General features: G+C 50.4%; 13 protein-coding genes across 13 annotated transcripts; 5 read left to right on the forward strand and 8 right to left on the reverse strand.

The window, feature by feature from the left end:
- Positions 1-29: 29 nt before the first annotated feature.
- PtrM4_050710 (DDE-3 multi-domain protein) lies at positions 30-1,004 on the forward strand (the record flags this gene model as incomplete). The annotated part of the gene is made up of 1 exon (XM_066104876.1): positions 30-1,004. One exon carries the CDS (start codon positions 30-32, stop codon positions 1,002-1,004), a length of 975 nt encoding a protein of 324 aa, XP_065959440.1.
- Positions 1,005-1,415: 411 nt separating this feature from the next.
- On the reverse strand, positions 1,416-3,272 carry PtrM4_050720 (uncharacterized protein; the record flags this gene model as incomplete). Its single annotated transcript, XM_066104877.1, has 1 exon — positions 1,416-3,272. One exon carries the CDS (start codon positions 3,270-3,272, stop codon positions 1,416-1,418), a length of 1,857 nt encoding a protein of 618 aa, XP_065959441.1.
- Positions 3,273-3,417: 145 nt separating this feature from the next.
- Positions 3,418-5,112, reverse strand: PtrM4_050730 (uncharacterized protein; the record flags this gene model as incomplete). The annotated part of the gene is made up of 2 exons (XM_066104878.1): positions 3,418-4,794; positions 4,873-5,112. The coding sequence occupies 2 exons, from the start codon at positions 5,110-5,112 to the stop codon at positions 3,418-3,420; spliced, it is 1,617 nt and encodes a 538-aa protein (XP_065959442.1).
- Positions 5,113-7,051: 1,939 nt separating this feature from the next.
- On the reverse strand, positions 7,052-7,357 carry PtrM4_050740 (uncharacterized protein; the record flags this gene model as incomplete). The annotated part of the gene is made up of 1 exon (XM_066104879.1): positions 7,052-7,357. One exon carries the CDS (start codon positions 7,355-7,357, stop codon positions 7,052-7,054), a length of 306 nt encoding a protein of 101 aa, XP_065959443.1.
- Positions 7,358-7,468: 111 nt separating this feature from the next.
- On the reverse strand, positions 7,469-8,004 carry PtrM4_050750 (uncharacterized protein; the record flags this gene model as incomplete). The annotated part of the gene is made up of 3 exons (XM_066104880.1): positions 7,469-7,789; positions 7,817-7,909; positions 7,957-8,004. The coding sequence occupies 3 exons, from the start codon at positions 8,002-8,004 to the stop codon at positions 7,469-7,471; spliced, it is 462 nt and encodes a 153-aa protein (XP_065959444.1).
- Positions 8,005-8,059: 55 nt separating this feature from the next.
- Positions 8,060-8,659, reverse strand: PtrM4_050760 (uncharacterized protein; the record flags this gene model as incomplete). The annotated part of the gene is made up of 1 exon (XM_001936863.2): positions 8,060-8,659. The coding sequence occupies one exon, from the start codon at positions 8,657-8,659 to the stop codon at positions 8,060-8,062; it is 600 nt and encodes a 199-aa protein (XP_001936898.2).
- A 1,638-nt stretch (positions 8,660-10,297) lies between these two features.
- Positions 10,298-11,341, forward strand: PtrM4_050770 (uncharacterized protein; the record flags this gene model as incomplete). The annotated part of the gene is made up of 1 exon (XM_001936864.2): positions 10,298-11,341. One exon carries the CDS (start codon positions 10,298-10,300, stop codon positions 11,339-11,341), a length of 1,044 nt encoding a protein of 347 aa, XP_001936899.2.
- An 840-nt stretch (positions 11,342-12,181) lies between these two features.
- Positions 12,182-12,505, forward strand: PtrM4_050780 (uncharacterized protein; the record flags this gene model as incomplete). Its single annotated transcript, XM_001936865.1, has 1 exon — positions 12,182-12,505. One exon carries the CDS (start codon positions 12,182-12,184, stop codon positions 12,503-12,505), a length of 324 nt encoding a protein of 107 aa, XP_001936900.1.
- A 933-nt stretch (positions 12,506-13,438) lies between these two features.
- Positions 13,439-13,924, reverse strand: PtrM4_050790 (uncharacterized protein; the record flags this gene model as incomplete). Its single annotated transcript, XM_001936866.1, has 1 exon — positions 13,439-13,924. The coding sequence occupies one exon, from the start codon at positions 13,922-13,924 to the stop codon at positions 13,439-13,441; it is 486 nt and encodes a 161-aa protein (XP_001936901.1).
- Positions 13,925-14,329: 405 nt separating this feature from the next.
- PtrM4_050800 (uncharacterized protein) lies at positions 14,330-14,560 on the reverse strand (the record flags this gene model as incomplete). The annotated part of the gene is made up of 1 exon (XM_001936867.2): positions 14,330-14,560. One exon carries the CDS (start codon positions 14,558-14,560, stop codon positions 14,330-14,332), a length of 231 nt encoding a protein of 76 aa, XP_001936902.2.
- Positions 14,561-14,985: 425 nt separating this feature from the next.
- PtrM4_050810 (uncharacterized protein) lies at positions 14,986-15,309 on the forward strand (the record flags this gene model as incomplete). Its single annotated transcript, XM_001936868.1, has 1 exon — positions 14,986-15,309. One exon carries the CDS (start codon positions 14,986-14,988, stop codon positions 15,307-15,309), a length of 324 nt encoding a protein of 107 aa, XP_001936903.1.
- A 181-nt stretch (positions 15,310-15,490) lies between these two features.
- PtrM4_050820 (uncharacterized protein) lies at positions 15,491-16,006 on the forward strand (the record flags this gene model as incomplete). The annotated part of the gene is made up of 1 exon (XM_001936869.2): positions 15,491-16,006. The coding sequence occupies one exon, from the start codon at positions 15,491-15,493 to the stop codon at positions 16,004-16,006; it is 516 nt and encodes a 171-aa protein (XP_001936904.2).
- A 148-nt stretch (positions 16,007-16,154) lies between these two features.
- Positions 16,155-20,171, reverse strand: PtrM4_050830 (uncharacterized protein; the record flags this gene model as incomplete). Its single annotated transcript, XM_066104881.1, has 2 exons — positions 16,155-18,599; positions 20,151-20,171. The coding sequence occupies 2 exons, from the start codon at positions 20,169-20,171 to the stop codon at positions 16,155-16,157; spliced, it is 2,466 nt and encodes an 821-aa protein (XP_065959445.1).
- Between the last annotated feature and the right edge of the window lie 5,587 nt (positions 20,172-25,758).

A 25,758-nucleotide genomic window follows, 5' to 3' on the forward strand; every position in this document is an offset into this window, starting at 1 on the left:
TGCAATTTTCTCGAGCCCATCTCATCGCGATGCCAGGCACCGGCCACCGCTTGCAGCCCGCTGTTCTCCAGGCTATCCTCGACCGAATTGCTGCCTGCGAAAGTGATCGAGCCATCTCTAGAGCTACAGGTGCGAGCCGTAACACAGTAGCAAAGCTGAGGTTGAGCTTAGAGTTTTGGGGCGTGCCTTATCCGCCGCGCTGCGTTCGACTTGGGCGGCCATCTATACTCCGGCAAGCTCAGCGCGAAGGCCTTCAGGCATACCTCAATGGCTCACCGGGCGCATACATGGATGAGATGAGGGACTTCTTGTACGACGAGTACGACGTTAGGATAAGCCTTGCGAGCGTTTACCGAGAGCTAGAGAAGATGAGATGGTCTCGCAAGCTTGCAACAAAGCGGGCAAAGGAGCAGAGTGAGCCACTCCGCCGCCTCTATCTTGCCAGGATGGCGCAACACTATAAGGCGGAGCAGATCGTTGCGTTGGACGAGAGCGCCTGCAATGAGCGTACGGGCGACCGCAAGTATGGCTGGTCTCCAATCGGGGAGCCGGTGGAGCTATCACACAGCTTCAGGCGATCAGAACGGTGGTCGCTGCTGCCAGCCATGACGATAGATGGCTACATAAGCTATAAGATCTTTCAAGGCGCGATTACATCTGAGATCCTAGAAGACTTCTTAGAGTTTCAAGTGCTGCCGTTCTGCAATCCTCACCCAGGGCCAGCCTCAGTAATCGTGCTTGATAACGCCTCCATCCATCGATCAGAGCGTGTACGGGTGCTTTGCCAAAGTGCTGGAGTACTCCTTGAGTATCTGCCGCCATACTCACCAGATTTCAACCCCATCGAGAAGAGCTTTAAGCAGCTCAAGGGGTGGATGAAAAGGAATTCAGCGCAAGCGGAGAACTTCATTGACTTTGGGGTCTTTCTTGAGTATGCAGCGCAGCTGGTGTGCTGTAATATTAACTGCAGAAGCTGGTTCCATAGGTGTGGCTATCCCTATTAATTGTGCTTTTAAATGGATGCCACAGTACGTTTCTATAGGTAGATGATACCATACAAATGCGAACGATTACACCTTAATGCGCAACCCACAAAAGCGATTTAATAATTCTAAAAAAATAAGAGCTATTTCTATACATATAGAACTATCTTAGGAAGTTAACCTGTTATAATCGCATAACGTTGTAGTGTTGTACATAGGGCTATCCAAATAGACTATTGTTGCAGCGCATTTGAAACGCCTGAAAAACCTCAACACTATAACGTGTCCGTGCGCGTGATGCGCGGATTCGCGTGATGCGCGGGGAACACCATATCCACTACTTCAAAAATGAAGCTATTAAGCCACGTATATAAGCTGTTATTATACGAATTTATAGAGGGGGAGTAATTAGATGCTTGCGATCAACTTGTACTATCTATATTTTGATGGGAGGTTGACGTTGCGGCCACGTGATGTGAGCTTTGATGGAGGAGCTGGAGGCTCTTCTTGAACTTGAGCACCAGCGCGAGCAGCCTCAACGCGTTTTTGACGCTTGTTGTTCGATGAGGTAGCTGCTGAAGCTCTCCTCTTTCCCTTTTGGGGTAGTTGTATAGCTTTAGCAGCGTCTCTCTCCTCCTTCTGGCGCGCGCGTTCAGCTGCTTTCTCAGCTCGCTCAAGCTCCCTCATCTCCTTGAGTCTCTGCCTCTCCACACGCCTCTCCTCGAGCTCATCTTGACGCTGCAGTCGAGCCTCCTCGCGCTGCTTCTTGGACCGTGCTTTTTGGAGTTTCTCCTCCGTCTCATCTCGCTCCCGTACTGCTTCTCTAGCTCGAGCCTCACGCAGCTTGCGAGGAGACCAGAAGACAGAGCCACCGTGATACTCCTGGCGCTGTTGAAGGTCAAGAGCTTTGCCCTTCTTCCTGTGCTTCTTTTTATGTTGAAGAGCCTCCTTTAAGCCCTCGTTCTCATGCTTTAAAAGCTCATAGTGCACAGAGAGATGGTGAACGCTTGAGCGCAGCTTTCTTGCCTCATACTGATGGCTATCATTAACAGCAGCTCGTACTAGCCGATCGAGCTTTCTCCAGTCATGATCAGAGAGCCCTGACGATGAGCTTCTCTCAGCTTCTGGCGTGCTAGCAAATCTACGAAGGATAACGTTGGCATCCATCGGCCAGATCCCAGTGGCTTCGAAGGCCTTCAATATGAGGCTCTCTGTGAAGGAGGATATCCAGGCGCTCCAGAAGAGCGGGAAGAAGTCCCCTTTCTTGATTGGAATAAGGCCTTGAGCCTTATGGAGATGGTTAGTGAGCTCGTTAGAGTAGGCTTGAGAGAGTGGCTTGAACAGCACTACATCTAGCGGCTGGAGCGTATGGGTCGAATGGGGAGGAAGGATCATGAGGAGGATCCTATGGCGATCGCAGTACTTAATAAACTCCATCGTGAGGTGAGATCCATGGCCATCAAGGATGAGCAATCTCCATCTACCTGATCGTTGCTTTGTAGAGCGATCAAACACCTGCTCCAGCCAAGCTAGGCCTACGTTATCATTTGACCAGCCTGTTGGAGATGATGAGACAAAGACCTCATGTTCTCCTGCCTTGATATCTTCTACCCAACTCGATCGTATAGCTCCATTTTTAGCTGCGTAGATAAGGGCTGGAGGCAGCGAGCTCCCATCAGCGCAGCAGCAGGCCAGGACTGTCAGAAACTCGCGTGATCCATCCTGGAGAGATGCTCGAACCTCCTTCTTCTCCCATTGACGCCTGCTGAATATCCTCTTACTTCTGCCTATCAAGCCAATTAAGAAGCCCTTCTCATCCATATTGTATATATCTCGAGCCTCTAGGTGATATTCGGTGATCTTTCGATGCAGCAGCTCGAAGTAGAGTCTATACTTTGACTCAGAATCAGCCAGGTGGCGCGTACGATCCATGGCGCTGGTCCACTTTGAGATGAGATGGATCTCGTGTCGGTTGATGAAGCGAGTAACCCAGCTCTCGCTGAGCTGCTGATGGGCTACTTCTGATGAGAAATTCCTGATCATCTCTCGTGTAGGAGGAATGCCTCGCTTTGTGAGCTTTTCGATATATCTCACAAGCTCTAGCTCTTGTTGTGGGTTGAGTTTCTGCTGGTTGAAGTTCTTGTCTCTTTCTGAGCTTGTCTGGCCCTGGTGCCTTCGGGTCAACGTAGATCTCACAACACCATGCTTAGCAGCAATTTTAGTATACGAGAACTGTTCTCCTGGCTCTAGATTTTCAATATCTTCAATCGCAGCTTGAATTGGGTCCATATTGGTGGAGTTAACGTGTGTTGAAGGTGAAGGGGTTTGACGTGTTTTGGTGTTCCCCGCGCATCACGCGAATCCGCGCATCACGCGCACGGACACGTTAGCGGGCACGGGCCGCTGTCACCAAAAACGCTCAGGCCACTAAGCTTCAAGCATTCTCGCCATCATCCTCCACAACACTGCTAGACGGTTCAACCACCAATTTCTTGCGCGCAATCTCTTCTCTTTTCTTACAACGTTCGACTCGTCTCCAGTTACGATCTGTGAGACCCTGGTACCCAGCTTGCCATTCTTTTGCAGTGTTTTGTAGCGTGAAAAACCAGCCAGGAGGCTGCTTGAAATGCTGCGTCCACAACTTCAAGATATCACCAGATGGCTGCATCAAGAGGTTGATATCCATAGCTCCGTCAATAACAAGAGTCTTATAAAGCTCGTTAATGTCCTCTCCAACTGTAGGAAATTTTAACTTAAGGTAGTTAAAGAAATTACTAGTATGCTCGTTAATCTCCTGCTCATGATCATATCGGATAGGCGCCCACTGAGATGCACTAGATACCTCAGCTCTTGTTATCGTTGGTGCAGCTGCCTGCAAGTTAGACTCCTGTTGAGGTTGCCTGTTCATCCGCTCAAGCTGTCCAACGATGAGCAGTTTTGTTAAGCTTTTGATATCATCGTCGCCATCTCCAGCCGCCCGCAACTTGCGCGTTTTCTCATGCACCCGCAGGTCCTTTGCTCTCAAAATTGCAAGCCGTACATCATCAGATGGCTCATCGTACGTTGCCCTTCTCGCTGTAATTGCTCTTGCCCACATGGAGATAATGTTGCCGTTGACAAAGAGGTGATCTTCGAAGCGCGCTGGCTGCCTCGCTGTTGGCGCCATCCAGCAGCAATAAGGATAGTTCTCGCAATGGGTATCTGTACAGCGCCATCTATCCCGGATAGCAATAGCATGCCCGCTACCTGCTTGTTCAGCTGCTATTACACCAGCAAGCCCCTCCTCTTGAATCACCGTTGCGGTGCGTCGACGAGGACCGTCGACAACCGTTGGCAACGGCTGCTGCTCCCCTGGAATTTCAGCCAAGATGAGCTCGAAATCGACGTTTACTGGCTCGCTGACATAGTTATCAACCTCTACAACAAGGCGCTGAAAGCTATTCCACGTTGCATCAACACCTCGCCGCAATCGCTTTATCGCGCGCTCGCGTTTGGCCTGCTTAGCTGGGTAAACAACAGTGCAAACAGATGAGATCTTCGCTCTTTTTGGCCGTAATTCTGCAACAACGTCATCTACCCACTGCCATAGGTCGTCGAAATGCAGCGAGTACAGCCGTACGCCGTGCTCGCTATCGGCAGCTTCAGGAATAAAGTGTTTCTCCATATCACCACCAAGGCAAGCCCTCCACCTAACGCGCAGTACAGGATTAACCTCATCCTCTAGCGCTTGCGATGAGCGAGGCAGCCATGGAGTGCCTTCTTGACGTCGGTACGCTGGCTCTCCCTCATCCTCAACACTACCGGCAGCGCCCTTAGCAGCGATCTCATCCTCATCCTCAGGCAGCGGATCGCCATCTCCATCCTCGAAAGTATCCTCATCCTCGCCAACGATATCTTCAGCTTGCGCGGAGGCAGCTGTTTGGGTGGCTTGCAGCTCAGGCTCGGACAACGGGCTTTGACGGCGCGGCGGGGCAGTCGCTGGAGGCGACGGCAGCGCCTCACGGCGGACACGTTTAGGCGTTAAATGGGTAGGATTTTGTCTAGTTGCTGGCGCTCTACGCTTCTGGGAGGACGGGTTAACGCCTTGATCGAATGGCTGCTTCGGCTTACGCTGGCGCTTGGGCGGCATCCCAACAGCAGCTAGATTGAGCTCGCAACAAGCTCCACACAAACAAAACGCTATACACGAACGATTTAGAGTACAGGACTAGCTTCATGGGCTTCTGGAGGTGGGAAACGGCTGCTGCATTAATTTACTAACAAATTACTATGGGAGTTGATGTTCTTGGGCACCAAGCTAACCAGATCCAGGCGGCTCAAGGTATTTCGAAAACCACAATAACGTGCCCGTGCGCGCAACGCCCGGATTCGCGCAACGCCCCGCCCAGCACCAAAACGTCAAATCAATACTGAACTTCAACGCGGTACAACTCTATCAATATGGACCCGATTCAAGCAGCAATTAAAGAATTAGAATCGCACGAGCCAGGAAGTCGACTCTCATATACAAAACTTGCAGCTAAATATAATATCGATCGATCAACGCTCAGTCGAAGACACCAAGGCCTTCAGGCCCCGCGTGAGACCTAGGCATCTCATCAGCTTAAACTTAGCCCACAATAAGAGCTAGAGCTTGTACGATATATTAAAGGCCTTACTAAGCGAGGCCTTCCTCCTACGCAAGAGATAATTAAGAATTTCTTATCCGAAGTAGCCCATCAGCAGTGTAACGGGCGTGAGTCTATAAGACTAGCGGCACGACTACATGCGCCACACATACGCAAAAGGCATGCACAAGTTGAATCAACGCGATTCAGCTTGCATAGTCGATATTTATGTAGGAGGCATGACTGCGCTGCTCTCTCTCAGCGTACAGGTAGGCATACATGGGTCTAGCCCATCACAGCTCGTACGCTGAGCAACGTACGTGAGCTTAAGTCTCAGTTAAGTCTAATACGTAAGCGTGTGCGCCAGCATAAGAGCTTATTACTAGCTTTAATTATTAAGGCGATTAACTAGCTTAATAAGGGAGCTAAGGTGATAATGCTCTCCGCTAAGCTGATGCGTGATCGGATCACCAGCCTTGAGAGAGCCAACGAGGCAGCAACAAAGCGTAGGCAGCGTAAAAAGAAGCGAATACAAAGGCAGGGGACCTTAAGAAAGGGAGAGGGAGAGGATATACTAGCTCAAAATGAGGCTGACGAGCAGATTACTCATAAAGAGCGTCAAGGAGGAGCGCAATTAGGCTTTAGCTAGCGCGCTCAAAGGCGCTGCAGTAGATGTAAAGAGACTAGGTATAACTTACGTACGTGCGAAAAGAATAGTTAGATACTAATATATCCACTCTCTAAATATCTATAGTTCATATAATCGCGTTATAAAGTTATATCGCTTTGAAGATGCGAAAGTTAGTGGGGTGACCGACTCGCTTGTCTGACCGACTCGCTTATCCAACACGTTATGGAGAATCAAGTCTTTGTTTTCATCAATGAAGCTATCAAACTCTTGAAAATGGATTTTTCCTGTGAGGGATAGCTCGTTGGGCGATGTGCCTGGTTAGACTAACAAGCTTAGCATGTCATTCGGCTCTCATAGCGCTCAAACCATACAAGCTTCCGAGACCGCCATTCCAAGCTTCCCATCTCTGAACTCATGGCTGTCTCTTAATATAGACCTGTCATTCTTCTGTCGTTTCTGTTCAACAGTTTTCACAATTTCTGCGCTCTACATCACCCACTATAATCAAAGAGCATGACTAGAGAGAACAGCTGGTCGTGAACTGACTTGATTCAATCATTATACAAATCCCGGAACGCGTCATGGAAATTTAAAGATCCCTAACTGGATGCAAACAGTGAGAAATTGCACAAAGTCTACCATACCACGTTCCTCAAGTAGCTATTAAATCACTCTACATCCCCTATGCTGCACTTGGACTTTCCACATGCTGCCGATCGCTTGTTGGATTTCATATCTTACGTCTCTTCGACTCTAATGAGGCTCTGTCGCAGCTCATCCAATTCGGTGCGCTGGATTGAGTGCGCCCTATCAGCTTCATGTAAGATGTTCTACAACCGATTCAGTTCTGTGCGCTGCGTCGAAGTGCAATTCTCTGATCCAACCCCCGCCAACGTGCTCTTATAGGTGTTGTAAATTTTCCTGGCTTCGAACAAGTCGAACTCAGTCATTGCAGTCTTTATATATGTGTTCTTGTGAGATAGACGCAGTTCATCCATGGCGGTAGCCCCAAGCGACAACGCCGTATACTCTATAGTGGAACGCACTGGGGTATCATCATCTTCGATATCTAGCAGTGTCCATTCTTCGGCCTCTTCTACGTTCTTACGTGAAATGCTCTCAGCCTCTGGAATCATCTTGGATGCCCGGGAAATGGGTCTCGGGGGTGGCAACGTGCCATCTTTTGGCTTTTTCGAAACCAATGGGATACTTGCTTCGATCGTCTCTTGGTCATCATCGACAATACTTCACCGTGAAGAATACAACGTCATATCCCCATCAATACCGATAGCGTCGGGTCCTTGCGATGGGTAGGTCCCATAAGCTATATGATCCTGGAGTGTTTGCGCTGAGGCTTCATGACCAAGTGTGATCTGGCCGGCTGACGGGCCGGTACTCCTCCTGTTTGCTCGGTTCTCGTGGATGCCTGCAGAGGTTATAACAGGACTTGCTATTCCGTAACCACTCAGAGGGGCTACAGTAGCCGATGATTCGAACGGAGATGTAGCCTTTGCGATGGTCGATCCGACTACGTGGCGTATATCATCAAGGTGATCTGTCGGCGGCCCCTGATATGTCGTTAAAAGAGTGCGTACCTGTTTGTTCAGGGCATTGCCAATGCGATTGTTGATAAATGTTCGAGTTGATTCTTGGTCAAGCTGGCCGAATATCGATACGCCCTGGGTAGCCTTGATTGTTCGAATGTCATTGAGGTTGATCGAGGAGACCCTATCACCTGCTTGAGAATCTCTACACCAAGCTGCGTAAACGACTGGAAGACCATGCTTGTTCTTGTTGTTTTGAAAATCGTGATACATCACCCTTAGATGATCTGCCACCTATTCTTGGATCAAGAATTTGTCGCCTTTGCCTGCGTAACTAGTCATCCTCCGGTCCCGAAAGCTTAGTGTATCGGCGTCAATAATCCCTACAACAAAAGGCGCAGTTTTCAAACAATAAAGACCATCGGGTGTGGGAAGATAGTCTTTATGGGTAGCATGAGCGCTTGAATTCGTTGTCTTCTCAGCCGTGACCTCCCATATCATGGAGCTAGGCTGCACCTGCTTAAACTCCGATAAGGGGATGGGGTTTTTGATATTCGTCCAATTCGGGCCTGCATTCCGAGCCACAATGGCTTTCATGGTACAATCATTTCCGGTCGTGCTGGGGTGCCCAAGTGCAGGCGAGTGACCAATCGAAGGTTGCTGTGATTGCTTTCTACGATGATTCTGTAGGCCACCACTGCGATTGTCTAGCATATTGGTCGTAGTGCTAATGGAATTCGTGCTTGTGGAAGTGTATGTAGCATTTTTGGGTGCTCGTACACGATGGTTCCCAAGCATTGGGTTAGGGTCCTCGACAGCGACAGCCTGGTTTTTGTCTTCGTACGAAGATCTGGCGTGATTCGCTAGAGTGAGCACGAAACGATTGCCGAGCATAGTATGAACATAATCGGCGGTGTCATCGTCAGGCGCAGCGCTGTTACTGGGCTGAGGCTGTTGTTTTCGACGCTTCCTTCGTTGACTGTGGTCATTCCAGTCGTTCTTCCGCTTGTTTCCTTAACTGGCACCATACTGGCCCCTAGACATTTCGGGCGGTAAATCTGAGACCTTCTATATCTATGCAAAACGTTAGATAGATCAGAAGAAACACATTCTATTCCACAGTAGTGAGATCATACCAACGTAGTGTGCCAACGAAAGACCCTCCAAGGTATCGATGAGTCAGGAGTTGAAACAGTTCTGTGTGGTGGATTTCTGATGAATGATCACATCAATGCAATGTTGTTGTAGAAAATGGTTAATAGTACCGAAGGAAGAATAGGTGCGATCGATCATATGCGTAGGGGTTGGGGCCAGACAGCGATCGCATTGGCGGTCTGAGTGCCTGCGATAGTGGCTCCTCTTCTGCTTGCTGGACTTTTTTGCAATTGTTTCTGGTCGCATCTACGATCTGTTCAGCTGTTATTACTGTTGTGGTGGTCATTGAGTCTGCTAGCGTGGCTGAAATTCTGTACAATAGGCAGTCATAGTTCTTTCATTTCAAAAAGCGCAGACGTGGCGATAACACTCTGATTCATTCTTCCTCCTTCCACTACTATTTCGCAGCGTACGATCAACTGCTTATAATTGAAACCATCAGCGCAGGAAAATGCACACAGCAGGCTCACGCACGCGTGTCTGTACAGACATGATGCCCACCGATACGATTTGCTACAACGTCGCGATCGACACGCCCCGCCACAACTTTGTACCGCCCTACGACCTCCTCGATCCAAATATAGAACCTCTCTACAACCATTTAACGCCACCTGCGTCGGAATCAATGCGCCTTGCTCGAAAGCGGCCGCATGATGATGTGTTTCCCGTATCGGAAGTGACTACCTGCGATGAACCTATTCCATCCGCCAAGCGCCCCAGGTTAAGCCGCTCAGAGGGCAGCCCAAGCATCGCTACTGATTCTGTGATGCGGGTTTTACAGCTGGGCGAAATGCAAATGCCCATCTCAAATCAGATAGTACCGTTGTCGAACGTAGCATCCACCGCCACTGCTTTTGTGTCAGCCGAAGAGCGATCCCCCAGCCGAGAACTCAGCGATGAACAGGATTCGATTAGAAAAGAGAAGCCGGACGCCTCTAGAATAACCGATGGTCAACGATAACCTCTTTCCCAGGATATCACAAGCCATCCACTCGTCTCCGAACAATCATTGAAGAAACCTCGGAAGATTTCGTTGTGGCAGACTAGAGATAAGGACGAGACCTGCAAGGACTGTTATACTACAGAATCCACAGCTGTGTTTGCGATCCCCAAAGACGGGAACAAGGTCATGGCATTTTTACCCACTCATCGCCTTATGCAGCTTTCGATGAATTGTGCAATGCTTCAGCGCGACTACAAAGAAGTTGAAAAAGACGCAAACGTGAACCTCGCAAAGCTCGAAAAGATAATCTGCGACCACCAAGCCCTTGTTCATAGTCGCAAGGCAAAGATAGCTGAACTTGAGCGTCTCCTGGTCGTTCCGGGACAGGTGCAGATGAGGTCCTGCTCTTGAAGCTCGAGGGACAGAAGGCCACTATGATTGCAGAAGAGGAAGAATTGCGAAAGGAGTGGCACATCCAGCTGGAGGGTCTCTCCGCCAGTTACAATGATTTGTTCACCAAAGCGGGCATTCTGCCAAACGATGATGATTACGACAGCGACGACGATTCAATCCTTGAGAATCAACTGGAGCCAGCAATTAGTAATGAAAAGGAGATGCCATTCGAATCGATTTCCGATGATGCATCCCCAAACATGCGCATCGATTCACTGGTGGCCGACAAGCCAAAATGTGACAATCGAGTGGCAAACATATTGGCGGAAGGCCATGTTGATGTTCTAAGCACAACCGACGATAACAACAATGTCTCCAAGCTACTCAGTGAAGCTCAACTTCAATATCGAACTTATCTGGCGAAATTAGCGCTGCAAGACGCCCGGCAAGCCCACGACGTTCATCGAACCCGCTATAATCAGTTCTTCGCTCAATACGGTGCAAAGCACCCTGGACAAACCGTTGACGAACTCGCAACATCATTTGGCCCAATCTTCTTGCGACGCGGCCAACAGCTTACAGGACCTTTGCGCGTCGCAGAGGATGCGTTAGCGGAGTTGGAGAAGTCTGCTATAGATCGTGGCTTCTACACGGTGACAGCAGATCAAGTCGATCCAGCTGTGAACCCCTACTTGGACGATGAAGAGCTTGCTGCTATCTGTGCTGGTCGCAACTACGATCATATCTGGAATTGGCTGGACGTAGAGGGGGGAATGGATCCCCCTGAGCCATGTCCAAGTGAAGCGCCTCAAACCCAGTCAACATACTCTTGCGTAGGTCAAGACAACGTAGTGTGCCAACGATCTGGCCCCGGTGCTTCTACGGGATCAAGTTCCGAGAACACAGGTCCAGATGTCGCGTTGGTATGCAGTGAGAGCGGTGCGGCTTCAAGGGTTGGGAAGCGCAAGTTCAAAGAGGAGATCGAGGTATGCGATAGCTTCAGTGTTATTGCTGAGGGTGATAAGAGGCAGAAGATTGACGCATGGAGATTGGAATCTTATCGTCGGCGGCCTACGATACTTTGATGATGTGACGAATTGGGTTCAGGGCTGTCTTTCCGCATGATTGTATACGCTGATCAATCACGCTCTTATTCAGTCATTACTCCACGTATCACTTCTCGCGTGATACGTCAATAAAGTCGACCAGGATCAGCCAGCGTTTTGGTACTTCGGCTTTTTCTTTGAGAAATATTTCTGCAAACTCCCTACCAGAAAGGGGATAGAATGCAATTCTTTTTATATCGACTTTTTCACGCGATCTTCGCACTAATATAGCTTAGTCTATGTGACCCCTATTCTGTTTTCCACGTTCTTTTCGTCAAGTGTCAGCTGAAGCAAGTTAGTGAGCTGAAGTGGTGGTGTGTGCTGTAGGCAATCAGCGTGAATGATGACCCATGGAACAAAGATCAGCCGATCAAACTCAAAATGCGAAAACGTCATCTGACGTATAAACACAGGGGCGCATCGCAGCGCACATATGATGTTCCCGATGCGCGGAACACGGTCGTGGTTGTGTGCTACCTGGTCACAGACGGACATTCGCTGTCAAAATTGCTCGATATACTAGCGCCGGCACGGGAATCTATCACACGGGATGCAAGATTGCCGTTGACGCGTCTTTGTCGAAATCACAGCTGAAGCGGTTCGGCGATCAACACGACGATCCGTACAAATCAACCAATCACCTCCCGTCTCGTTTAGTGACAGGGATGTGCGCCCCCGCAGTTGCCGCCTACTCCTTCGCCACCAACACTAAGACAGCCGCCTTGATAAGCCTGTGAGATCCCACCAGAAGTCCCTGCATAAACACTTCTGCAGACATACGTGTCAACCTCTTTCTCGCTACATATATTATCAGCTACCATGCCTCGCTTCTTCAGACGCATCTTTAGTGAGATTTCCTTCAGGAGAGAACAAGACGTTAGCGATGTTCAGCGATCGCGCCGCGTGTTAAGGAGGAACCCCGCGGGGGATCTGGATGAACAGCATACGCCATGGAGGTCTTCATTTTTCGATGCGCATATTCAGGGAGAAGAGCATAGGGCGCTCAGAGATGGGACGAGTGTTGCCGATAGCGATGCTCAGGGCGCCGAACAACCGATTCTTGCGAACCAGGAGTTTCTTCCAGTGCGCAAGACAAGTCGCACGAGGAGGAAGTTGAGCAAGAGGCATAGGAGACCTGCATGAAAAAACTTCTGGTTTGTTTGTGCACATGATACTTTGCCTGTGTTGGGCTGATGGACTATCAGGAACGTTCCTTGGATATCGCCAAATCGACCGCCTCACATCTGCGAATGATTATAGACGCATTTGATAGGCATTTCCGATAGACTATACAGACTACATTCAAGCCGCTGGCCGGTGAACAGCGTTTTCGATTTTTCCACTGGCATCTGCGCTTCCGCAAGAGGTTAGATCGACCACAGCAAGGTGTATCTCACGATCTTCCCACGGCTGGACCGGTCATGTGTAATGGGCTGTCAGGAGATGCGGTGTTACATGTGTCATGCTGGCCAGGCATTCTTTTTGGATTGGATGGAGTTACGGGAGGTCACTTGCCAAAGCGGGATGATGCAGGGATCGTCGTGTCACGTGCTCTGCCCCTCACCGGAGTCTCGGTGATAGACAATTCCGCGTAGATCGATTTGAACAACAGATTATACAGCTTCACAATTGAAAATCCTGCCTCTTTGACTTCTACGCTTAAAACTGGCTCGATCTGGATAAAGATAACAACCACACCAGCTTGGCGTCTAGCTGTATGCGTGTATGCGTTTAGTCAGGAGACTACAATATTAGTCAGTAGTGATAGTTTGGCAAAAGACTAAAAGGGCACAATGAGTATTTCAAAATACTATAGGCTATCACTTGCGAAGCAGCTAAAGTGCTCTTGGCCGGATATCTGACTTGGATCGCTGAAATAATTCAAAGATCAAAACAGATGTGATTGTCTACGTAGCAAAACTAACCCGATAACTAGAACTCCAATGAGAGCTTAAATGGAAGGCTCAAATAAGAGCCCAACCACCGTGTGTATTTATATCGCAAATATCAAACCAAGAATGAAAACATATGCGTGATCGTATCGCAATCAAAATTCGACAATCGAGAAAACCTATATCAAAGTGAATTCCGCCGCGAATTCCATCTTGCCTCGAACAACCGGCGGCGATGAACCCACCGCTTGTCCCACGTCGTCGTCACTATAGGGCCGGAGAACTCAAAGTTGTCGGTCACAATATCCGCGAATGGCAGATTCTCGTGATTCGGTATGGTATCCTCCAGTTCCTGGCGCTTCGTCACCATCTCCTCTTTCATAGTCGCTATCCGGTCCTGGTACTGCTCATCTTCTTCGATCAGGCTGATGCTGTCGGAGGGATCGATGGGCTTGTAGTCGAAGAGGTGAACGGCTTCGTCTCTGTCTGGACGAAGCTTTTGGTGTTTGGCTCGGTGATAGGGGTCTTCCGTCCATTTCCGTACTCGATTGGGGTCGTACGGACTGTCGTAGTCACAGTCGGGTTTGCGCTTCAAATTTTCGATGGCGTCTTCATTGTTGATTCTGATGTCGTCGGAATCGAGGTCCCAGTCGTCATCGTCGAAGTCCATGTTTTCTCGTTATAGATTGGGAGCCGAGGCTTTGTCTAGTGCTGCTACCCATGCCTTCTCTGCATTGCGGAGTCGACAACTTTGACGGTTCCACGTTCGGGGGTCTGCAGGAGTTTTTGTCGACTAGAGACACAGAAGCTGGCGGTACTGATCGATCTGGTGATTCTAAAAACATAGGCTGGGACTCGCCCTTGCTTGCTTCAAGATGCAAATAGCGAGCGCAGGTATCAAGCCAAATGCGTTGAATATCTTTAAAAGATCAAAGGCGCAGGACTCCGCCTGCTCTCGGTCCTTCGTCAGCGCCTCCTTCTTTCGCTGAAGCTTTGTTTGGTATGCTATTGCGTTCCTGTATGCTTCACTGCGCGCGTATAATACTCTGTCCTGTTCTTCAGTCGTGCCTCCTGGTTATCGGGAGCATATTTCCCTAATGCCATCCAACTCCATCGACGTCTTGTCAACCAGTACGCGTGCTGTTCGCAGCTCTCGCTCGACTTTGGGCGCTTCCTGGTGCAGAGCTTCACGCGCCTTTTCGACATTCTGTGATATGGATTTGGCCTTCTCGAATTGCATCGACAACGCTCCAATTACTGCGGTGTCGAATGATAAAGCCACGGTCTTTGTCGAGGTATGCGCCATTGCTGTGGTTCTTGGGTGATAGGTTTTCTGGTATTGGGATCGAGTGTTTGTCAAGGGAAAGCTTGTTGTTGAAGTTGCGCTTGGATGAGGGTGGTGGCGAAGAAAGAGTGTGTTTGCTTTCACCAACACATGGACCATCCTAAGGTCTGTCCACAAAATATATACAGTGAAAAACAATTACCTCACCATAGTACAAGCATGGGAACGGACCATGTGCACATGTCTACGTGTCTGCCTGGCTCCATAACTTCTTTCGCAGAGCGAATTGCTGCATAGATCTACAATTAACGAGCAGTAGTTCGACTACTCGACCTTCGAACCTTCTTGAGCTTCCAATTCAGCTTTTTCCAGCTTTACCACAGCCCCTTCCCATACTTTGCCACTGCATTGGCAGAGGACAAAGAGACTAAATGCCTATGTCGCCTATGTCTCGGAGGCAGAGGGAACACACGTCAGAGCCTCCCAGCGAGAACGAGCGAGACGCCCGGAACGAAATGCTAAGGAAGATTGCCGCGAACACGCCGAACAGCGAGGGTAAGCTGGAGGAGGGCGAAAACGAAGCAGATAGTGTTCCGCAGGATGTCACGGACAGATTGCGCAACGATAGTGCAATCGAGAACAACACAATCCAAGTGCTGGAGCCGATCAAGGGCAAGTCTCAAGAGAGCGAGGCAGAAGAAGGCGAGATCCTTGAAGAGGAAAATATTGGGAATCTTCCCCGATTGCAGACCATGCAGCAGGAAGAGTAAATGGCGAACATACCTTAGACGAAACTTGTGGCAAGACCGGAAAAAATGAGGAAGAGGATCACGAGGCTTCTTTCTACGAAGTCAGATTGAAGACATCGGCATTGGGCAACCTACTGTAGCGGAATCTGTTCCATCCACGGATTTCTTCATTGGTCAGATAGGTTTTCATCCGGTGCTTATGATGGCAAAAGACCCATATTCCCCTTATCTCCACAGCACGAATGTTGGCAATATCATCACCAAGAACTATTCTGTGGTCATTTACATGATGTTCGATGATCACGCCAAGGCCATTGTCATGGAGTCGTCTGGTGGTAAAGGCATGAAAAAACGGGCACAAGCGGTAAAGAACCGCTCCATGTATGTTGTGGAGGCCGGCCGTCTGCCGAAGTACAAGGATAGTCCCAAGCCAGTATTGGAGACGCACAAGAACTCACGCTTCCGCCCGCTACCAGGAACATTTCTCGACCCGACCAATACAATCAAGATCGCGTATGACACTGATTTTGTTCCTGCAGGATACCTCACGAATGTGAGCAAGGAGTATCTGATGGTGGAGAAGCTGAAGATCACTGATTCCTCCCTCTCTCGGAGTATGCCCAACTATCCTGCTGTACGACAGCACCTCAATGCTGCACGTCAGGCCAATGGCGAGGATCTGTTGAACGGTTCGAACGCTGTACACAGATGTCAATGAGCAAGCTGAGCGAGCTCAGCCAATTGAGCGGAGGCCAGCAGCTCGCTCGGCTCGCTCGGATTGGCTGAAACAGGGCTGTCAGCTCGCTCGGCTTGATGGGCTCAGTCCCGATTAGGAAAGTTATATAGAAACCTTGGTGTTGAGTTTCTCAGCTAATATCCCACTTATGTACACCGTATTTCGCGTCCATCTCCTCATCGCTGATAGCCTCCTTTACAGGCACCTCACCACTGCCAAATCCAGCTCTTATCCATCGTCGATCGCACTGTATTGCTGCTAGAAGTTGCGGAGAAATGCTGCGCCGACGGGGCTCGAGGAGGTCACCCAGCTCGCTGAATAAGCGCTCACACTCACAGCTTGAGCCTGGGATTGATAGCATGTCGATAGCAAATTTGCTAAGGCTGGGGTAGCGATCGCGGAGTCCTACCCAGTATTTTATAGGGTCGACGCCCTCGCTAGCGATCGGTTCGCTGCGTTTCCAAGCCTCATATTCATCCTCCTCGTTCTCCGTAAGCCCTGCAGGCTCAATAAAGCTGTTGATAGCGTCGTCTATATCATTGTGCCTGACTTTGGGGCGTAAGCGCGGCTTCGGTAAGCTTTTGTACTCCGCCCACAAATGTTGAAACTTGCGGTTGCTGCTCTCTAGCCAATCAGGCTTATCCGCCCACGCTGCGTCAAGGTAGCTTTTGTAGCGAGGATGAAGGATTGTAGCAGCATAGTAAGCTGGCGAGAGGTCGAGCTTGTTGTAGTACTCGCGGGCTTTAACTAGGGCAGCGCGGAGGTTGATAGCAAGGTGGTCTTCGGGTGACTCTGTATGCTCATCGTGAATGACGTCTTCATAGCTTTGCAAGCGGTCCTCATAGACTCCAAGTAAGTATTCAAATACTGGAATAACCTCAGCGATTGCTCCAAAAGCACCGCTTTTGCCGCGGCCTTCAAGCCGTTTTGTAGCTTGTTTCAGTGGCCTGAGCACATCAATATACTCAGCAATCACCTGCCAGTCATGGGCATTGATCCCATCAGACCTCATCCAATCCGGCGCTGCAGGCAGCTTGTTGTTACGACTTCGGGCGTACGCGTCTTCAGTTTCAATCTTCTGAATATGGTAGTTGGCGTACCCATTAACCGCTAATTGCAACTCAACAGCGCGCTCAAAACACGAAACGTAAGAGTTCCAGCGAGTAACAACTGGCTTGACGGGCTCCTTGATTTTGTGCTGTTCTGTTGGCGCGTTGACAGGCTGGTCCCTAATAGCGAGCTTCTGATACTTCTCAAAAAGAGCGTACTGTTGTGGTGTTTTGATGTAGTTGATAACCGCGAGAAGCACTCCTAATGGTCCATCGCCTCGCCAAGTAGCCATGTTCTCAGCTTCGTTCACGCGCTCAGTCTCCTCGTTATCGTAGGACTCTTTCTCCTCACCCCAGAGTAGCATCTGGCCAATGAGATTAAGCGTATGAGGACCGCAGCGAAGGCGACGCTCGGTAGCGCTGAAGCCCATCTGCAAGGCGAGAGTGTTGATCGTGGTGTTGTTGTTATGTGCGTTGTCGAGGACGAAGTAACCGAGCTTGCCCACAGTGATTTCGAACTGCTTGAATATTGCCATCACGACCTCAGCCATGGCCTCGCCGGTGTGGGCACCTGTCAGTTGTGGGAGCGCAATAGGCAAGTCCCTGAGCTCGCCAGAGCTATCAACGTAGTGGGCGACGATACCTAAGTAACCGCGCTTGCCACCTTTTGTCGTCCATCCGTCAAAGCTTATATGGACTTTGCTCATTGATTCTGAAAGGCTTGCGACAACCTTTGGTAACAGGTAGTTGTACAGGCGTATAACGTATCGTGAGACGCTGTTATGAGATGCCCACAGGGCTCGTTCTGCCTCTACGCTAGCTAATTGTATCATATTGCGAAAAGACGATGATTCGAATTGTGAGAGTGGGAGGTTGTTTTCGACGAGCCAGGTGACGGCCGCAAGCCTAAACTCTTGTATATTGAAGTTGGTAAGCTCGTTGGCAACAGCCTGAGAGCAGCCCTTCTGAAGGGCGCGTTCGAGGAGAGTTTCTTTCCGAGGAGCGACGGTAGTGCGCTTACTTGGAGGCTTCAAGCCATGACCTTTCTTGTCTTCTCCGAGATGACGTGCTGGCGCTGATGGAGACTGCGAGACGTCATGTATGCCACGGCCAACAGTAGTGAACTTGTGCTTATAGCAATAGTGGCAGATCCACGTGACTTTTGCGACGTTGCTGCGCAAGGCGATGCGATAGCCATGGCTGTATACCCAGCTTGCTCGGTTCGAAAGTGATGTGGGCGGCTTGCAGTGCTTTGGGTAGCGACTCCAATTAAAGCCGTCGTATTTGTCCTCTACCCATACGAAACCCTCGTCGACAGCCTCGCTAGCTGCTCCTGAAGCTGCAACAGTGGCATGCTCGCTGCCCTCAGGTGGTGGGATGATTGTCTCTTCGGCGCGCGACTCTCGGAGGGTCGCTTCAAAATTTGGTGCTTGTGGCGCGGCGACGAGAGCTTGACGCGGCGACGAGAGCTTGACGCGGCGACAGCGGTGGAGGAGGTGGAGATGGTGAGAATGGCCGAGTATCGACTAGCACAGGTTGGCTGGCAGTCCCGCGATGACGCGCTGCGACTCTAGGGCGCTTCGAAGTTGTCGCGATTTCTAGAGCATTAACGCGTGTTCTTTTTGCTGGCATTATAGCAACGGCGAGGTAGATAATAGCTGCAAATAGAGACGCGTTGATGGAGTATAGGTGAGTGTGGTGGGTGATAAGTAGTAAGTGAAGTGTCGCAGAAGGAGAATATTGTTGCCAGGCCGTTAGCCGGAAATTTAGTAGCTTATTTGCTAGAAATATAGCAAAAAAGAGTGTATTTTAGGTTATAACTAGGTTTCGAACTTACGCACTACACCTAAAAATCATCGTGAGATTGCCCCTCCACCAAGTCCTTCAGCCCCAAGTTTCCAACCGCCCCATCCAACCAAGCTAAGCAAGCTGACTGAGCGAGCGCCTATCCCTAAGCTCGCTCGGCTTGCAAGCGCGCACTGCGCGCTCAGCTCATTCGGCTTGGTCAAAACGTCCAAGCCGAGCGAGCTGAGCGAGCCGGCTCGCTCGTTGACAAGTATGACGCTGTAGATACTTCAGTTGCCGTAAGTACACACGAAAACCCCCATACCGGAAGAGACTGACCAATCTACCAGGCATCGCGCGCTAGCTCGTGTACCAAGATATCTCGGGCTCATAAGCATAAAACCGGTTCGACCGCTGTTGCTCCATCATCTGCTGTAAGTACACATGAAGACCCCCATACGGAAAGAAACTGAATATTCTTTCAGGTATCCGTTCCGAGCTTTGGGACCGAGCTACCCCGGGCTCTCAAGCGTAAAGGGTCCGAGACCGAGACCGATCTGCGGTCGGACGCTCATAAGTCAAAGCGCAGTCGCACGCAAAAGCCCTCTAAGCTCAGCCAGGTATAGAGCGAGGTTTTAATATATATATAAAGTGATACCAATGCTTAGTAGTAGCAGGTTTTTATAAGACACTCGGACGTCGTAAGGCCTGGACGATATCGGTGTTTTATGCAGCCTACAGTGTGTGTTCGTTGCCACGTCTTTGCGTTTCTGCTTTGCCGCATTGCAGAGGATTCTTGCATATCATGAGCTTGATTGGAGGATACAGGATATAGGAAGAGGTGTAAGGATGGTGGTAAATGTAGTTCCTTTGTTGGAGTTTAGTGTATGTCATGATACCCCCTGTGTAGTTGCTGGCTCCGCCACGATGATTTACGATCTATCAAAGGCACATCTTCTTACATTTTCGGACGTAAAGTTACAGGCCAGAATCTGTAGATTGGATTTCTGACGTGCAGGTGCTTTGGGCGGATGTCTATAAGTTTTGTCCGTTGTCAGATTGAGGCGAGGTTTTGCTCCATGATCGAGCCGATGGTGGTTGGGGAAGGACATGAGACCCCCAAACCAGGGCTAGCGCCGGGACTTAGCACTGCCAAGCCCGAGGCGAGGCCACCTCCCACAGACAGAGCCGTAGACAGAGACAGACAATAGACACTTCATCCCATCCATAAAAAATCTAACATCCGTAATGCAATGACCTAGTGTGCTACTCTACAGGAGATATGCACGTACTCCTTTTGGTGATGAGAGCATCTTTCTGATGTGGAGAGATCTCTCTGTCACCGATCAAAGCGAATTGAGTGACAGTTTCCATCTCGATTTCGCACACCGCGGGAGGAGGGAACGCAGAGGAAAGAAGATACCACAGATGTTACCTAGGGGAGCGACACTGTCGTGCGAAAACAATGGCAAGCCTTGCCAATATGATGATATCCATGACTGGTATCATGTAAAAGTAAATGAGGGGCCAAATAGATCACCAAAGTACCAAAGCGAGTTGTCCCATCTAACGGGTGATGGATATGTTGCAGTTCTGTCGCAAGAGAATCGCCAGGTTGTTGTTGCGCCGCCTGCTTAGTCATCCTCACTAGTGCAGCATCAAATGGCTACCCCTGGCGTTCGACAAAACCACCAGCTTCGCAGCGGCTCCGCAGCAGATCAGCAGCTCATGTGCTCATATAACTTTGTGTTCAGCCGGAGCTTACTGAGAATTATAGTACTGATTCTTGTCCGACACTGGCCACATAGCTGGAATCTCGAAACCCGCCTCGCTGACGCGACAACCCAACCACCGCGAACGCCTCATTTAATACGGACCTGGTCTCGACTGCCGAGAATTTCCTACAACCGTACCATGGAGTTATAGTCCGGGATACGATATACAACCTCTTGCAACGTGGCACAGGGCTGAGATGCAGCATGTAGCTTGTTGGGCCACATGTCTAGACCCGACGCGTCATATCGACTCCTTGCATAACCAGATGGCTGATCTGTACCTCGTGAACAACGCCTACGATGATTTGAAGCCTCGGAATACCCGATATGGCCTATTGGCCGTCACCATCGTGAAGCATGGAGATGTATAGTGCGGAGGAGGGCGCCGGACTCGGAGCAGGACGATGCCAAGAGATCCTTCGCAACTGATCTCTGACTTTCCCAACGAATGGCAGGTACGTGTGTCATGTTCACCGCTCGTCAGATATATCCTCCACTTGAAAGGAAGTATCAGAGTGACATGTCCTCATATGCAGGCGTACCGGCGCAGCAAGCCCCCCTTACCCATTGATATGTCGAGTTCTGCCGTTATCGCGTCAATTGGTTCTTACCCAGGACGTCTGGAAGTCTGATCTGTAGAAATTTCCATCAAGGTTGCAAGTATAGAGCAACTGTGCCGTTTCAATCCTGGTGCTGAATGCTCCACATCATTCGGCCGCCAGAAGCCGTACTCGATGGGCAGGGATAGCCAGCTCTACTGCAAGAGACTCAGCCACAGCATGTTCGCCATCGTACATAGAACTTCTAGACTGGAACCCTTTCCTAAACTCTATTGGGTATAACGACATGGTTAGCTCCCTCGTGGTCACCGGTATCAACAAAGCGAGTGCCACGATGGGGAAATCTTTCCGATCAGAGGAGGGGTCGGTATGGAATAGAGGACGTCAAGCCACAGGTTGGATACACCCGGAAGGCATTCGCCGTACTAGCTTCTTACACAGCGAACTCGGCCATTTAGGTAGGTTTACCTGACTCGCTATCCGGCTACCATTCTGAAACTAGCCACAAGCTACAACTAACACATCCCGACGTCAGCCATGGCAAGCAATCCCCATCACCCACGTTTCCCACCTCATAGGCATATCACCATCACGCAAGCATTATGCTCGTGGCCGGTTTCTCGGGGCTAGGGTATTTGTCTTGCTCTCGCTTAGAAATGTTCGATATGCAAGCTAACGACGCACGCTGCTGCACCCACAGTTATTAGGTGCGGACTTTATTCCGAGCTAATGGGTCGAGTTTTGCGTCTTCACGGCGATTGCTTCCAGGTTTGTTATGCTTGGTCTTGTTTACAGCCGGCATTTGGAATGTGGGCGCTTGCCAATGTTGAGTGGTTTCGTCAAGCGCCGGGCCACGAGAATGGCCGTACCACCAGTCTTGCCACGCTCACGAAGCCTTCGTCGCCTTTCAATGACCAATTTCAGACCTTTTTTGTTATTGTTTTCGTTTCGTCCCTCCCCACTTCGCTGATCTCAAGGACCCACGCTTACCGTGCATGTTGTATCGGTCCTTCTCCTTCTGTCTCGTCACCGCTCATTCGGTCGATAGACGTTGCGACTAGCGGACGTTAGAACCCAGTAGGCCGGAGATAGTCTGGCCATTTCACCATTGTATGCCAATCAGATCCTCGCGGCGGTTTATACCTTTGTAGCAGGATGAATCTGCTGAGGCTTCCTCTGCCTGGTAAGGCGGGCTAATTACCCAATGCATATGCTCGGCTCAGCGGACTACGGTGCTCTATCGGTATATCAACACGTACTCCGTCTACGTGAACGGATCCTCTCTTTCTAGATGCTGGATGGGAATGTTCCATCATAGCATATCAAGTTTAGCGTCGCCATACGCACAAAGATTAGTAGCAACCGCCGCGATCCGAGGTCAAATGTTCCACAAGGCCGACATGTACCCCTCTTCCTGCGTCATAGGGCAGACAGGACGATTCAACTGCTTGCCTTCATATGGCACCGTCGCCGCGCCTTGTTTCAACCGGGCCACATGCATGACATATCTCAAACTGACAGCCAAAGTCTCGTGTCTAATTGTTTTTCCGGATCAACATATTTTTGTGCAGCCAGTCCAGTGACCCCCAACTGTCTCGGTTCCCACAATCATGCGAAACATGTTTCCCTCGCGCCCTTTGCATGGACAACACATCTCCGTCATGTTGCCCTTCTCTTTGTTTCTCACCCACTTGCCGGTCGCCGTCATCGGTCTGACAAGCAGCTCGTATACTGGTTAGCCAAAGAAGACGCGCGGAATCAGCCAGGTCATGAACCTGTCCCCTGATCCTTTCTTGTTGGTGCATATGCGGCTAGACGTTGGTTGCATTGAGCGGTTTCCTGTGCTCGAGCGAGGTCTTCCAGCACCATGCACATGCTCTCTCAATGGTAAAGCGAAGGCGAGGCAGGACTTTCAGGCTGAGGTCCCGCCACCTTAGCCGTCCCACACCGAGGGCAGGTTAGTCGCATGAGGCTGGCTCGTCTGTTGCCTGACTCTATTGCCCAGTCTCAACACAACCGTACTATACTGAAGTAAGAGAATGCACAACCCAGAAAGCATCGCCGACTGATCGAGAACTGTGTTCCATGAAGTGACTGCGTGCCAGGCTTCCATGCGATCCATCAGCTCCCAGAGTACCCTCACAGTCTCGTCATACATGTAGTCATCTCACCCCCACTAGCCAACCATCTCCCTCATCGCGCGGGGACATGCAACCAAGCTGGCCAGGCCGATTTGACCCACCGCAAAGTGGCACCCGCCAATCCGCCAACACGCAGCTTGGCTCTCCATGCAACAAGGGCGCCGGCGACCGCAGCTCCGGCCCACACAAGCACAGCACTCGCTCGTCCCGGGACCAAAATTACGTGCGACCTCGCCATCTAGTGCCCTCGCTGCCCATGTACTCGCGCCATACCCAGCATCGCTTTGCTCTCACATGACGACAAGTGTGTGCGGAGTGCCATGTAGCAAATTTCAACGTCGAGCCATGGTCAGAGACGACGCTCGTCGTCGATAGACCGCATTGCTGGCCATTGTTTGCTGTCAAAATGATTGGAAATCACATCACAACGTCAGAGTAGCCCAAAGAAGGTAGAATCAGCAACAAGTTCATTCATCGCGCACCTATTTGCAAGGTTACTTGCGGTCGCAGCTGCGGCCGCAGTTTTTATGTTTATTATGATGGCTGGTGTGTGGCTCCGTGCACGACGCGAATCCGACAGAGGCCGGATGACACCACAACAGCACCTCACCTTTTGCATCATTTGGTATAAACTCACTTTTCCGCCCCTATGCCATGGATTCCCAGTGTACAATCGAGAACTTATGATAGCCGTACAAATCAATCTAACTGATGAGAAGCAATTGGCTCGGTAATGTGGAGTTGTTGCCTCATCTGATACCAAGGCAGACTGGTTGAGGGGATTGACGAAAGCATGCTGCATCATCTTGCCACCGCATTGACTACACCATAACACTGACGCCTTGGATACCCTCGTCGTGGCCTCACCGGTGACATCGGTTGGATGTGTGAAGCTCTCTCTATAGGCTGGGGGAAGGCATTCCACGCTGATTATGCGCGGAGAGGCAGGCCACCAACTCGGACGCGTTCGTAAAAGCTATGACAGACGGTAAGATGAATGTCAGGGATATGGCCTCCCCTTCGATCAACCACATACCGCTCGCCACGTCAGAGGATCTCCGATGGGGCATGCTATGGCCGGTTCTAGTGTCTGCCCGGGGGGTCCAGATGATTGCCTTGATATGCGATGGCGGGCTAGGTTCCGCATAAACTTCACGCCATCGTGTTATCTAAGAGAGGTATGCCTGTCAGCGTGCAGGGACTAGTTGGTCAATAATAGGCCGGCAACGGGAGAAGCCAGCCGTTGAGTGGAGATGGAGATCAGCTGAGTGAAGGACCCAGTCCGTGCAATGCAACATGCATGCGGAGGTTGCTAGTGTTCCATTCGGGTGGCAGTGATAGATGACCAGGCGCACTGTCTAAGACGCATTGCTGCAGCATGGGAAGATAAGGTGACTGGCCGACAGTGCCTCAAGTCCATGGTGGAAAGGCCGGCATGTTGTGTGTCAGCCAAGCGAGACGGATGAGAAGGTCTAGTGGACACGAGAGGCGATTAAGCACCATCGGTGAAGCTGATTGATGCTACACAGATTGATTAGCTTGGCCGCAAACGGGGACATTGGGGGTCGAGGAAGGAGCATAACGAGCCGGCAAACGCCCGAAAGACCGCAAGCACAACACGTGCTAGAGTGACAGAGAGTGAACGATGTCCAACCGAGAACGCCAGTAATGCGTACTCTTCAAACGTTGGTCAATGCACCTTGTAACGGCCGACCATAGCTCGCGTTGGGAGTATGTGGTAACCACAAGCACTCAAGGTTGGCCCGTGTATTTTTCTCAACTCGTTCCCGCTGAGGTACCAATAGCGGAAGCCATTGGCCAATCACTTGCTAGTTCCGAGAAAAGATTCTTGAAGCGGACTGTGACTCGGCATGGACCAACCGGCACGTGACCGTATCTCGGTTCACAAATGCTCCATCTCATATGGCATGAGAGGTCCGGAATGCTCGAGAACGACATACCACAGCATCCCCGGCGGCAGCTAAGACATGTCGACAAGGAATATGAGGGATTTTCGTATCCGCAACAAAGGGTTACGTGGTTCAAGAAGCCACGACACGTTGATCGCCTAGGAGATGTGATATCTGTCTGCAGCTGGAAACGCCGGCACGGCCTAGGGTATCATTGCAGCCCGTCTCCGCATTGTTTTAGCGTCAGAGTGAGAGGGATCCTTGAATCGCTGCGATATCGTTGGACGCGGACAGGTGGGGTGCTACCACGTCGACGAAGGGATAGGCCATGGCAACAACCTATGGTCTGATGGCGAAACGGGCTCGAGCACAACGGATGACCGGCGAGGTCGGCGACAGAGATGCGTTTCGAAGGATAAATAGCGGTATGCTGCTGCCCTCAATTGACTTCATCAAGCTCAACTTGACAGCAACTTCCAGTCATCGACTAGATCCCCTGAGCAGCCTTCATCTT

Source organism: Pyrenophora tritici-repentis, chromosome 10 (genome assembly GCF_003171515.1).
Source record: "Pyrenophora tritici-repentis strain M4 chromosome 10, whole genome shotgun sequence".
Taxonomy (NCBI): domain Eukaryota; kingdom Fungi; phylum Ascomycota; class Dothideomycetes; order Pleosporales; family Pleosporaceae; genus Pyrenophora; species Pyrenophora tritici-repentis.